The sequence below is a fragment of the Camellia sinensis genome, chromosome 3 (genome assembly GCF_055761805.1).
Source record: "Camellia sinensis isolate YWXY chromosome 3, ASM5576180v1, whole genome shotgun sequence".
Classification (NCBI taxonomy): domain Eukaryota; kingdom Viridiplantae; phylum Streptophyta; class Magnoliopsida; order Ericales; family Theaceae; genus Camellia; species Camellia sinensis.
Genome location: NC_138963.1, coordinates 197129432 through 197141743, shown reverse-complemented (window position 1 = coordinate 197141743; position 12312 = coordinate 197129432). Strand labels below are relative to the sequence as shown.

Genomic DNA, 12312 nt, shown 5'->3' with positions numbered 1-12312 from the left:
TGTTTGAGCGACTAAAACTTTAGTCGGCAATAGACCTATTCGCGACCAAACTCTTTGGTTGCTAAAATTAATAATTTGACCGACTAATTATTTAGTTGCCAAATATACCCTTTTGCCGACCAACATTTTGGTCCCCAAATGTGAGTGGCCATACACCAACTAACAACTTTAGTCGGCAAAAATATTACTCATCTTTCCCGACTAATCACTTGGTCACCAAAAGAGGGAAAACAAAACCAATTTTTAGTCGCCAATTCAATTCTTTTTGTTTATCAAAATATAATAATCCATCAAATCCATTCAATATAACCTGTAATTTGCAAGAATCATTTAAACCAACAAAATCAACTGAATCATGAATATCCAACAAAATACATAAATCATCAAATCCTTAATCTGTTTAATTAAAGTCATCAATTATTATAAGTTTCCATCCACAAGTAATTCCAAACTACATAACCATTCAATTAAAAGTCATGTAATCTATATAATCATCCAATTCACATCTATCTAGCATAAAAAATTTAAAACATAACAAGTACTTGTTATTATATTGTAAATTTTAATCCATGCTCATCTATCTAAAAATATAACTACTAGTCTATCCAAATATTTTCTATACACATCTATCCAAAAATATATAATCCTTTAAAAAATGTAACAAGTGCCAACTAATCCTGTACAATTCAGCTTCATGTATGAGTTCATCCATCTATACCAACGAAAAACAAAAATATTGTCAGGTACTTTTTTTATGAAAATATTTTCACATCAAATGATTATAAAATTGGACAAAAAATGAAAAATGTCAAAGAAAAGTAAAGGTAATATGAACAAATTAAATGACTATCAATACTATTTTATAAATAAAACAACATTCATATGTATATATCCAATCAACACTACAATTCTATCAATATCATCATTTGCAATGTTTGTCGTCTAGTTTTAATACCAACCATATCCCCAGACTTTTTCATTTGTGGTCTTTACTCAAATAAGGCTTTTTTTTATTGTTCTCTACAGAAATGTTTGTTTTTGTTACTATTTCAGGAATTGTGGAAAAAGTGATGTTTTGTTGCTCTCACAAATGTGTTTAATCTAGGCCGATGTGACTGTGATGATCTTGGGGCTGTTTGGGTGCTATTTCCAATTTTCGCCCCCATACGGCTCGTTTTTTCCTTTTTCTCTCACATTTTTTTGTCTATATCTCTAACCGTATATCCTATCGATGCGCCGCTTGCTCTCACAAGTTTGTTTAATCTAGGCCTAGGTGACTGTTATGATCTAGGCCTAGGTCACTCACTTGTTATTTCAAGTCCATGTACTTCGGTCATAAAATCCAACAATGGTTTCACCAAAATCCATATCCTCAATAATTCCAGCATCAAACTTGATTTCCAAGCTCAAATCAAAACTACTCAATCCAAATACCATCTATAGAAAATCCCGAGCAGCTCCATGACCATATTTATTATGCAAGGCAAAAGATATAAAAGCTAAATTCTATCAGAACTTTTCAAAAACAAAAAAAGGTGTAACCTCACACAGACTCTAAATCTTGGTACCATTCTGTTCATAAAAAGTATTTTCCATCTTGAAAAGTTACTTCTGTTGCAAGAAAATTTTCTAACAAGATTTCAATGATAGAAAACAACTAAACTAACTGTCATAGTTAAAATAAATTCGTCAAGAAGATGATGGAATGATCTCAGAAAAAAACTATTTTACAAGCATAGATAAGAATTTTGATAGTCATAGTCAACAAAGAGTATGCTCACATGAAAGAATTCTATAATTTTCGGGATAAACTAAGAATATCAAATAATTTAAATGATATCTACTTTAGAGTTCATAAGCATACCTCTTCCTCAAGTACTGCATGGCGAGCAATACCAGCTTTCATTGCTTTAGTCTTTTCTGGTTTGCCAAACAGTAGAGAGAATTCCATTTGTTTTTCACACCATTCCTAATGTTAACATGAAATGATGATGAATGTGAGATAAATCTAATCAATTTCCTTGCACCAAAACTAAAAGAAAAAAAAATAACATTTCCATGTTAAGAAAAAATTCCAAAAAAAAAAAAAATGACAAAACATTTGTATACAAAATCATAATGTGAAAATGATTACCAGGTTTTAAAGAGTCAAGGATGCCTTATTCTTATAGGATTACGGATTAATGCAGTGACAGCTAATAATTAACTTGAGTGCACACAACTAAAATATATTAATTTATATTTTCAAGTCCTAATACAGAACCAGAGTCCCACCAACTCTACAATTTTCAAGTCCTAAAGAACCACCCACATGTTTCTCTGTTTCCCTCACCTTTTCCTTTCCCTTTCAAATTCCTATCCAAATTCACGATCCAAACATAACCTAAATAATTCTAGAAAATATGAAGTCTTTTTTTAACAAATTCTCTGTTTACTAACTTAATAGAGTGCAGCCAGAAAATACTTATAATAAATTGTAGATCAGTAAATTACAGAATTCACTGTATAGAATGCCATAAAAAAGGCATAATTTGTTATAAGATTCTAATATTCACGGACCTTCCTTGAAAACTAGTGGACATCTGGCAACGTCTAGATTTGTTATAATAGTCTCACTACAAGATTATAATTTGTTATAAGATTATAAGATTATAATTTGTTGTAAGATTCTCACTACAAAACTTCTGGATTTGGTCACTATCAAAACAAGCATGATCATCTTTTCAATTTTAACAGAGATTCTATGTACATTATGCATGTAACCTCAATGGACATCTGGGAATTTCAGACCACTAAATGGGCTATAAAGACAAGGGGCGTTTTGAACAAATTTGAACTCTCAAAACCTCCGATGATTAGCAACATGCACAAACTATTTCATGAAAGCACAAAAAGGTGAGACTAGACCTCACCTGTCCATTATTATAAGCATTTAATGATAGAAGCAGAAGGCTAAAAGAAGGCCGATTGCCAAAGAAGGTCTGTGAAAGACAATATGAATATTAGGAACATACTTTCAACGGAAAGTAAGAGACTGTAAAAATTTATGTATTATTGATTGATGTTTATTGATTTATATTACAATGATTCATGATTCCTATATATAGAAGAGGGTGAGTGTGTAGTAGGTAAGGAGCAGGTGAAGTGGAGGTGGTAGTGGTGTAGTGGGTTAGGTTTAGTGGAGTAGGTGAGGTGGTAGTGGTGTAGTGAGTTAGGTTTAGTGGAGTAGGTTTAAGTGGGTGAAGTAGGTGGAGAGTAGGTGGATTTTAATAGCCCCCGCAAACTCAAGGGGGATAGGAACTAACCAACTTGAGTTTGGAGAGAGTAACAAAACAAGAAAATACATAAAAATAAAAGAGGATAAGAGACACTGTATGGTCGTGTCAGACCATTGGTGAAGACACTGGATGGTGGTGTCATAACGTTGTAGAGGACACTGTATGGGGGTGTCATAACCATGTAGAGGACACTATATGGTGGTGTCATAACGGTGTAGAGGACACTGGATGGCGGTGTCAGACCGATGTAGAAGACAGTTTATGGGGTCATGTCGGACCGTTGTAGCAGACACTGTGTGGTCGTGTCAGACCGATGTAGAAGACAGTTTATGGGGTCATGTCGGACCGATGTAGAAGACAGTTTACGGGGTCATGTCGGACCGTTGTAACAGACACTGTTGTGACAGTTGTTGTGACAGTTTACGGAGTCTTGCTGGACCCTTGTAGAAACTAACCGGAATCAATGTCGGGACAGTTTACAGAGTCTTGTCGGACCCATAAAGGAGCTAACCGGAATCAATGTCGGGACAGTTTACAGAGTCTTGTCGGACCCATGAAGGAGCTAACCGGAATCAATGTCGGGACAGTTTACAGAGTCTTGTCGGACCCCTAAAAAGTCGCACTCTCAAAAGGTGTGCCCAATCTTTCAAAAGGCGTGCCATCAAAAGGCGTGCCCAATCCATAAAAAGGCGTGCCATCAAAAGGCGTGCCCAATCCATAAAAAAACGTGCCATCAAAAGTTGCGCCCTCAAAAGGCGCGCCCACTTCATCAAAAGTCGTGCCCGACAGAAAGCGTCGAGCCATCAAAAGGTGAGCCGGAGACGCGGCGAGGCACGTGAGCGACAGACTGGCGTGTCGGCCGCGTCGTCAGTGTCGATATAAACCAATGCGGAGGCTGTGCTTGAGGCAGAAGCGAAGACAAAAAAACCTGGGAAAAAACTTCTGAAAAACTCTTCATTTTCTGAGAGAGATATTCGTTTTTCTGAGAGATTGCCTCTAAGAGCTGCAAATCTTGAAACACTCCCCTTCCGAACATTATCAGTCTGAAATTGCTATTTCGCTGAAACATTCAGCAACCCAAAAAACATAGCCTCTTCTTCTCGTTCAGCTACCCAGAATATGGCATCTTCATCCCGTGGTCTACTCACTCTCTTTCCTGACCTCAACGAGTCAACAAGAGAGATAACTGGTGCGGAGGCCCGTGAACCTCAACCAAACACCTCTGGTTTTGCTCCGTTGAACTTTCCGATGCGGTCGGTGGAGCAAAGAATGGCAGTGCAGTCGGATGTGGAGGCCAATCAGTATACATTGAAGTCATGTGTGGAAACCATGACTGCGGTTACAAATTTGTCGAACCGGCTGCAGAGTAGGACAAATGAGGTGCAGCAGTTAAACGCCCAACTGGCTCTGCTCCAACGCATGTATAAGGATGCGCGAGCAGAGTTAAGTGTGCTAAAGGCGGAAAATAAGGAGCTGAAGCGGAAGGCCACCGTGATGTTCCGATTTGGAGGTCCACCGTATGCTGTAGTGGAGGAGCAGGGAGGAGGCAACTTGCTTGGTGGTCTAGGAAGCACGGAGGCAACACCGGCAAGGACCACCCAGGACGGAGGCAAGAAGAAAAGACCAGCGGCTGAGTAGAGAAGAAAAATCCCACTGTGGGTGTGGTAGTTTTGTTTTTGTTTGTGTGGATTTTTTTTTTTTTTTTTTTTTTTTTTTTTGATGTACAAGTGTGATCGGGGTTGATCCCCTGATATGAATAAAATGACAAGGTTGTGGAATGTTGTTGGTGTTATTTTGTGGTGTTGTTTTGTTTAATAAGAAAAATAAAATAAAAGAAAATAATGGATAAAGAAAATAGAGAAAAATATTTGTGGATGGAATAAATTAAGAGAAAGGAGAGATATGATTAAAGTGGGTTTGAAAGTGGGAAAAGATGAGAGAGAGGGAGATAAAGTGGGTGCATGATGATGATGTTGGGTCCATGGAGAGAGAGAGAGAGGGATGTCCAAGAAACTTGTGCTTTTGATAGTTACACATTACCCAAGCTGTATGTGAAGATGCATGTTACTGTCTTACACTTCTGCAGGCTTGGTATTCTTTGTGGGGCACTTGCAACACGTGACATTGAAAATTGTATTCGAAAATGATGACATCTCCAACATGAAACGTCTTGGAAGCAGCCCAGGCCTTGTAATCAATATTCCCAATGATGGTTCAACCAGCGGAGTCCCCAACCTTGTACACTGCTGCCATTGAAACCTTCAAGCCAGCAAACATGGCTACCAACAACAGAGCCACAGCTCTACACCCCACACCCAAATCCATGGCTAAGAGAGAGAGAGCAAATCGGGAAAAAAAACAGTAGTGACGAGCAGAAAAGCAGCGCCAGAAACGCCAACGACGACGACGAGTAAGAGTACAACCACGAATATGTGAGAGGCAAGGTGAACGGCGATAGAGGCTAGACGATGATGCGGGTGCCGCCGCCGACATAGCGGAGGAGGGGTGTAAGAAAATGTTGAAGAAGTCAAGGTATGTGTAGAAAATAAACGGAATAGGTTGAGGTCCGGCGGGCGGCCAAGGCGAGGTTGCCGCCCGCCGGTGAAGCGAGAAATACTAAGGTGTTAACCTTGTTCTGATACCATGTAAAAATTTATGTATTATTGATTGATGTTTATTGATTTATATTACAATGATTCATGATTCCTATATATAGAAGAGGGTGAGTGTGTAGTAGGTAAGGAGTAGGTGAAGTGGAGGTGGTAGTGGTGTAGTGGGTTAGGTTTAGTGGAGTAGGTGAGGTGGTAGTGGTGTAGTGGGTTAGGTTTAGTGGAGTAGGTTTAAGTGGGTGAAGTAGGTGGAGAGTAGGTGGATTTTAACAGAGACTACATGTCGTGAGAGGAAAATTACCTTGCGAGGGATAAGATGAGGGGGAACATTCTCATTCTGCAACTCTTGTGGTGTCTATAAGAAACTGAAATTTAGTTAAATGGGAGAATTACACTGACATTGTGTCAGTTACACTTATTTACCAAAAAGTAAAAAACATTATACACATCAATAATCAATATTATAAACTTTTTTTTATTAATTTTGTAATTTTTTTCCACTGACCAACTGTCAAGTAATTGTCCCTAGTTAAATATCCTAGCACTTTTAGGCAGATGTTGCAATCACAAGGCAAATTAATAGAAAAAAATCTTATGATTTCCAGATATGAATGCACACAATTAAAAATGGAAAAAGAAACAATCAACACTACAGGAATTTTTCATAATGTCAAACACCATGTAGTTCCGTGATTTGATGTGAAGACACTACTAGTTAAATGTGAACACAAGCACTGTGAGTAAGAAGCCACAAGATGACTTTTTAATTTAGTTGTTTATATAATATTCAAAATGTTGAAACCTTAAGAAAAGCTTCATACCTGAACCAAATAAATTGCCAACCGAAGTTTGTACATGACAGAATGGTTGGCATCATCTTGAAGCTATTAACGACTTATTATAAAGACGTGCACAAAAATTATAAACTGGGTCCAAAGCACATCTTTTTGATCCAGGAAGGAAGGAAACATAAAATATTTTTACCATAGGACTGGAGTAGAGAGAATTTCATTACTCTACTCAGAAATGACTATTTTTCTCTTCTCTCTCTTTTCTATTATTTTCTTATTGGGTAATTTACAATTAAATTTTTGTTTTCTTACTCTACTCCATCTTCCCCTTTTGTCAATCTATATATAATAATCAACACTCCCATATTTTTATAAAGTTTAATCTGAAATCTCTTCATTTGAAATGCATTAATCCAAGCAGAACCTTGGTTTCTCATAGCATGCTACAATCACTCCACATAATGATTCACCATCTTATTTAACATCTAGCAGAACAGTGCTCAATTATCATAATTAGTATGCAATTGAAAGTAAGAATCACAAGTGTATATATGTAGATAAATTCTTACTTGGATTGGGCTAGCAGCAATTAACAAACTAGCAATGCCACCACCAGTAACACGACCATCAAGACAAAGATGAGGTGTGGAAGCAAAGAAAAAGTAAGTGTCAGTCCTCAACTCTTAATCTTAATCGTTTTCTAGTTGGAAAAACTAAATTGTTTTGAGTGAAAAGAAATTACCAGCATAGCTTTCTCCCGTAATGAACAAACTTGTGTTTCTATATTGTGGGAATTTAACAAACCATTTGTGCAAGAAAATTAGATTGTCCCAGCTATAATACAAAAAATTTCAGACAATTAGATTTAAAGTTCTAAAATTCCAAGGCGGTGTATAAAGTGGGACTTTTTTCAACCCCCAAAAAGAAAACAAAAACAGTAAACATAAAAATGACAAAAAAGTGAAAAGTTTACATAGTATTCAGTACTAAACCATTATAGGATTCTTATTACTAAACAATGAAAAGTGTAAAAGAAGAAGAACAAGTTGACTGTATTTTGAGCATAGAAAGAAGATAAATGTTTTTAGAAAACAATTTCAAGAAAATTAAAGAAAGTTAGGAAAATGTGGGTAAAATTGGACAAACATACCTGTGATTTTGTCATTTACAGCCGCATAGGAGGAAGAACCAGATGAGTTTTTTGAGCATAGAAAGAAGATAAATGTTTTTAGAAAACAATTTCAAGAAAATTAAAGAAAGTTAGGAAAATGTGGGTAAAATTGGACAAACATACCTGTGATTTTGTCATTTACAGCCGCATAGGAGGAAGAACCAGATGAGTAAGAGAACCCAACTCCAATTGGTGTCTCCAAATACAACATATTTGTTTTTGTGGATCAATAAGCACACAATCACATGAAATCAATTCTTAGAAGCCAAATCATCTATATAACTTGTAAGGGTATATATAAAGTGTTAGGTTTTTATTCTTGGCAATCCCGTTTGACAAAACTCTTTTCAGTTGTATTTATTTTTGCACTTTTATTTCAGTGAGGTTATGAGTTTTTAGATGCGAATCCAACCCGAATTGTACCTTTCAGAGAAGTTTGTGATGCTAATGCTTTCAAGATTGCCACTTCGCTGATTTATGACGGGGATTGAGCTGCCCGGTCAGCTCGCGGGGGTCCAGGGGGCAGCGCCCCTTGGTGGGTTTGGCGCAGTGCCCAGGTGGGGTCGAGGGGCAGCGCCCCGAAGCAAAATGGAAAATTGTCTTCAAAGTTGCCTATCCGCTCGAGCGGACATTCCCCCGCTCGAGCGGAGAATCCCTGGTTCCAGCAGTTTTGATCGCCTGTAAAAGTACTAAGCTATGTGATTTCGCGCTCGAGCGGATTCTCTAGAGCTCGAGCGGACTTCTGTTATACCATGCGCATATTTTGCTGAAGACGCTCGAGCGGGATGTTGGGCGCTCGAGCGGACCGCGCGAACACAGTTTTTCGGATTTCAATAAGGATTGGGTTTTCTTCCAAATCTAGGATTACTTTTGGTTTTCTATAAGTAGTTGGCTTTCTCCCAAAACTAGACTACTCCTGAAGTCCTCCAGATCTTCTTTTTGGATTCTAAGGCTTATATCTGGAGATATTTTGTTAGTTTTTTTTGATATTTTATTGAGTATTCAACTCATGGTTTAAAGAGAGTACATCAAAGGTTTGTTTGTTCTACAAAAGAGAGAGTTGTTTTTCGGTGGATTCTGAAGAATTCGAGCCTGAAGCTTTGGTGGATTCCGGAGTGGCTCATCGTAAAAACAATTCCAAGGTGAAGACGGGTTGGAAGAGGCACATAGAGGTTGGTTCAATTAGGCGTGGATTCGCTAGGTAATTGAGAGTATACCTGTGTAATTCCTTTAAATCTTCTTAGGAGATTGTTTTTGTGGCTGTTGCCCGTGGTTTTTTTATCACAGTTGGAGGTGTCCAATTATGGTTTTTCCACGTAAAATCGTTGTGTCTCTTTTTCTTGATTGTTTGATTGGGATTGTTATATTCTGCTTAAAATTGATACATAATCACAAATCAACATCTAAGGGATTTCTAGATTTTTCATAAAGTATAGTATAGTATAGTACCTCTGTTCCAGCTATATTCATTCCTGACCAGTGCCTTCCCACTAGGCCTAAACGGTCCATTTTCAGAGAATGCCCCAACCCCCAATGAAGAACAACCAAGCCCTGCCACCAAAATCAAAATCAAAATTTTAAAAAATTAAAATTAAAACTAAATACCCATAATGTGGGTGTGTATGAGGAAGTAAGAAGTTGGAGTACCGCCATTTAACCAGATAACAAGAGGCTTGGAAGCCAGATTTGATTCAGCTTCAAGAACCAGAGCTTTCTGTTTCTTGGCATCAACGGTCACATACCCAGAAAATTGCTGGTAACTGACTTGGGGTTGGCCAGGTAGTTGATGAATTATGTCCGATGCAGAAAGGGAAGATGAAGAAGAAGACTCTACTACTTCCATGGAAAGGGTAATTAGCTGTAACAGAGATGGGGTGTGGATCTGCAATCTGTGTGGATCACTCACAGATTTGTGTGGATCGACTCAAATCTCGGTCTACGGTTGTCAGACCTACGCCGGAACATGGTTGACGCCGCCGTATCTCGCACCATCGGCTAGGGTTTTATGATCAGAACTGTGTGTGTGTGTGTGTGTGTGAGAGAGAGAGAGAGAGAGAGATGAAATAGAAGATGTAGGGAGAGACGGTGGTTCTAGTGGCAAAGTAGGTGAGGAGGAGGCGCGTCGCCGTAGGGAAGGAGAGGCGGTGGTTCTGCTCTGCGTATTTTAAAGAGGGAGAGGAATGGGTTTAAAGAGAGATGAGGTTTGGTTATGAAGGAAAATCTGTGTTAGAAAGTGAACAATCTGTTTTTGTTTAAACAGAGAACAGGCGGGTGTTATTTCCCTCTAAAATTTTCACACTTTTGGCGACTAAAAATAAATTTCGTTGCCAATTAATTTTATAAATCATTTGAAATGACTTCCTCAAAATATTTTAGTGTTTTGGTGACAAAAATATTTTTTAGTCGTTGAAAATAAATTTTTGGCCACCAAATTTTTGATTGCCAAAGATAAAATTAAAATTTTTATTTTTCATTCGGCGACTAAATAATTTCAGTAGCCAAAACTAAATGTACAACGATTAAAACATATTTTAGTTGCTGAAAATAAATTTTTGGCGACCAAATTTTTGGTTGCCAAAGATAAAATGTAATTTTTTATTTTTCATTCAGCGACTAAATAATTTTGGTAGCCAAAACTAACTGTACAGCGACTAAAACATAATTTAGTAACTGAAAATAATTTTTTGGCGACCAAAATTTTAGTCGTCAAAGATAAAATGTAATTTTTTATTTTTCGTTCAGCAACTAAATAATTTTAGTAACCAAAACTAACTATACAGCGACTAAAAAAAATTTGTCGCCAATTGTGCAATTTTTAGCAACTAAAATATTTTTAGTCGTCAATAATCAATATACCCCAACTAAAAAGAATTAGTAGCTAAATCTTGTACTTTTCCCGACTAATATAATTTTTGGTTGCCAATTCCACAACTTTTGACACTTATAAGTATTTATAGGTAGATTAAGAAAGAGAAAGAGATTGTGTGTGTGAGAGAGAGAGATTCATACCGCTCTTGTTCTTCAAATCACCATGGCAACGGAGAGAGCTTGAAACAGAGAGAATGATATCAAGAGAGACAACATCGAAGGAACAATGCATAAGAAAAGGGGCTACGGCTTGCGTATAAGAAAAGGGCCTAAAGTGCAACATACAGTGGTAATAGTGGAGAGGCGAGAACGGCGGACGGCAACGTTGATAGTGAGGTGAGGTGGGGTGGGGTGAGGTGGGGTGGGGTGGGGTGGGGTGGGGTGAGGTTTGGTGGTGAAGGAGAATCTATATGAATGAGAGAACAATCTGATTGATTTAAACAGAGAACAGGCGGGGGATCTAAAATTTTCACACCTTTGGTGACAAAATTGGTTTTTGGTCGGCAAATGCTATTATTTGCGACCAAAATATTTTAGTCGCTAAAAGTTTTTCATTCCCACTTTTTTTTTGTCGCCGAATGAAATTTTTTTGCGACAAAAATAGTAAATTGGTCACTAAAAATCACTTTTTGGCAACAAAATATTTTTAGTCGGTTATAGTGTCAAGTTTTAGCTATGAAATTTTTTTTGATCGGCAAATGTCAATTTTTAACGACCAGAATATTTTTAGTCGGCAATTGTGTATTTTCTTGTACTTCAGATTCCATCAATTCCATCAAAAGAAATGCATAATAAGAAACAGAGCAAAATTCAATTTTCAACGCACAGATCAAGTCAACCGCAGTAACAGTAAGCCCAATCTGTGTAAGAGAGAGAACAATCTGATTTGTTTAAATAGAGAATAAGCAGGGACAATATTGAATGGTTTCCCTCTAAAATTTTTACACCTTTGGCGACAAAAGTAGTTTTTGGTCGGCAAATGTTAATAAGTGGTGACTAAAATTTTGTTGTAGCCAAAGCTTAATTAACTGCGACTAAAATATTAGTCGCCAAAAAATATTAATTTGGCGACTAACTTTTTTTTGATCGGAAAAAATAAATATATGACGACTAATTTTTTTTTGTTCGCCAAAGATAAAAAATAATTTTTTTATTTTCCATTCGGCAACTAAATAGTTTTAGTAGCCGAAACTCAATATACGGCGACTAAAATATTTTTCGCCGCTAAAAAATAAGTTTTTGGCAACCAAAATTTGGTCACCAAAGATAAAAAATAATTTTTTATTTTCCATTCGGCGACTAAATAGTTTTAGTAGACAAAACTCAATATACGGCAACTAAAATATTTTTAGTCGCTAAAAATAAGTTTTTCAGCGACCAAAATTTTGGTCGCGAAAAGATAAAAAGTAAATTTTTATTTTCCATTCGGCGACTACATTGTTTTAGTAGTCAAAACTCAATATATGGCAACTAAAATATTTTTTGTCGCTAAAAATAAGTTTTTGCCGACCAAACTTTTGGTCGCCAATTCCACAACCAACTTATTTTCTGATCGCTAAAATGTGACCTTCCGCGACCAAATTTGTAGTTGGTCG

General features: G+C 37.1%; 1 protein-coding gene across 17 annotated transcripts; it reads right to left on the bottom strand.

Annotated features, from left to right (window-relative positions):
- Nucleotides 1–376: 376 nt before the first annotated feature.
- On the bottom strand, nucleotides 377–10074 carry LOC114298900 (serine carboxypeptidase-like 45). 17 transcript variants are annotated; one of them, XR_014365078.1, is made up of 8 exons: nucleotides 9497–10074; nucleotides 9299–9400; nucleotides 7973–8045; nucleotides 7421–7512; nucleotides 7248–7275; nucleotides 6189–6252; nucleotides 1865–1969; nucleotides 679–712 (listed from the first exon to the last, which is right to left on the bottom strand). XR_014365078.1 is itself a non-coding variant. In XM_082921854.1 (7 exons), the coding sequence occupies exons 3-7, from the start codon at nucleotides 7985–7987 to the stop codon at nucleotides 617–619; spliced, it is 339 nt and encodes a 112-aa protein (XP_082777980.1). In that variant the 5' UTR covers nucleotides 7988–8045; nucleotides 9299–9400; nucleotides 9497–10074; the 3' UTR covers nucleotides 377–616. The 17 variants fall into 17 exon arrangements, 6 of the variants coding, with proteins under 6 accessions (XP_082777980.1, XP_082777975.1, XP_082777979.1 ...); XR_014365077.1 differs by having other exon boundaries at nucleotides 6189–6242; XR_014365080.1 differs by lacking the exon at nucleotides 679–712 and adding an exon at nucleotides 2913–2981 and having other exon boundaries at nucleotides 1945–1969.
- Nucleotides 10075–12312: the final 2238 nt, after the last annotated feature.